The sequence below is a fragment of the Corvus kubaryi genome, unplaced genomic scaffold (assembly GCF_017639235.1).
Source record: "Corvus kubaryi isolate FWS band 111438036 unplaced genomic scaffold, C.kubaryi_AGA036_p1.0 37301, whole genome shotgun sequence".
Lineage (NCBI taxonomy): Eukaryota > Metazoa > Chordata > Aves > Passeriformes > Corvidae > Corvus > Corvus kubaryi.
In genome coordinates, this window is record NW_024581094.1 from 1,606,448 (window position 1) to 1,607,015 (window position 568).

Below are 568 nucleotides of genomic sequence, written 5' to 3' on the forward strand. Positions count from 1 at the left end.
GCACGGGAATGGCGCGGGAATGGTGTGGAAATGGCACGGGAATGGTGTGGGATTGGCACGGGAACGGTGCGGGAATGGTGCAGGAACGGCACAGGAATGGCACGGGAATGGTGCGGGAGTGGCACGGGAGTGGCACGGGAATGTTGCAGGAATGGCACAGGAATGGCACGGGAATGGCACGGGAATGGCACAGGAATGGCACGGGAATGGCACGGGAAGGGCCGGGACATCTCCCAGCTCCGCAGGGCAGGACACGCGCGGGGTCGGCGTTGTGGTTTTTATTTGGGAATCGGTTTTTTGGGAAGTGCCGCACCCCCAGCCGGCCACAGCACAGCCCCCGGCGGGTCCCACGGGGCCACCCCTGTCCCCACCCCGTCCCCTGTCCCCACTCCCGGGCTGGGGCTGGCTCGGGAGCTCCGGGGCTGTTGCGGGCTCCGTTCGTGTCACATTTTCTCCCTTTAAATAGCCTGGGGTTCGGGGGCATTGCCCGGCCCCGGGGGGCACTGCCCGGCCCCTGGGGACACTGCCCGGCCTGGGGACACTGCCCGGCCCCTGGGGGGCACTGCCC

At 68.0% G+C, this 568-nt stretch overlaps 1 protein-coding gene across 1 annotated transcript in view; it reads right to left on the reverse strand.

Moving 5' to 3' along the window:
• Positions 1 to 568, reverse strand: part of LOC121664613 (formin-2-like) — a 2,685-nt gene that overhangs the window by 1,260 nt on the left and 857 nt on the right. The window contains exon 3 of the mRNA XM_042028017.1: positions 1 to 483. This exon is cut by the window's left edge and continues 1,260 nt beyond it. Within this exon, the coding sequence (XP_041883951.1) occupies positions 1 to 483 (483 nt within the window). The remainder of the gene's footprint in view (positions 484 to 568) is intronic.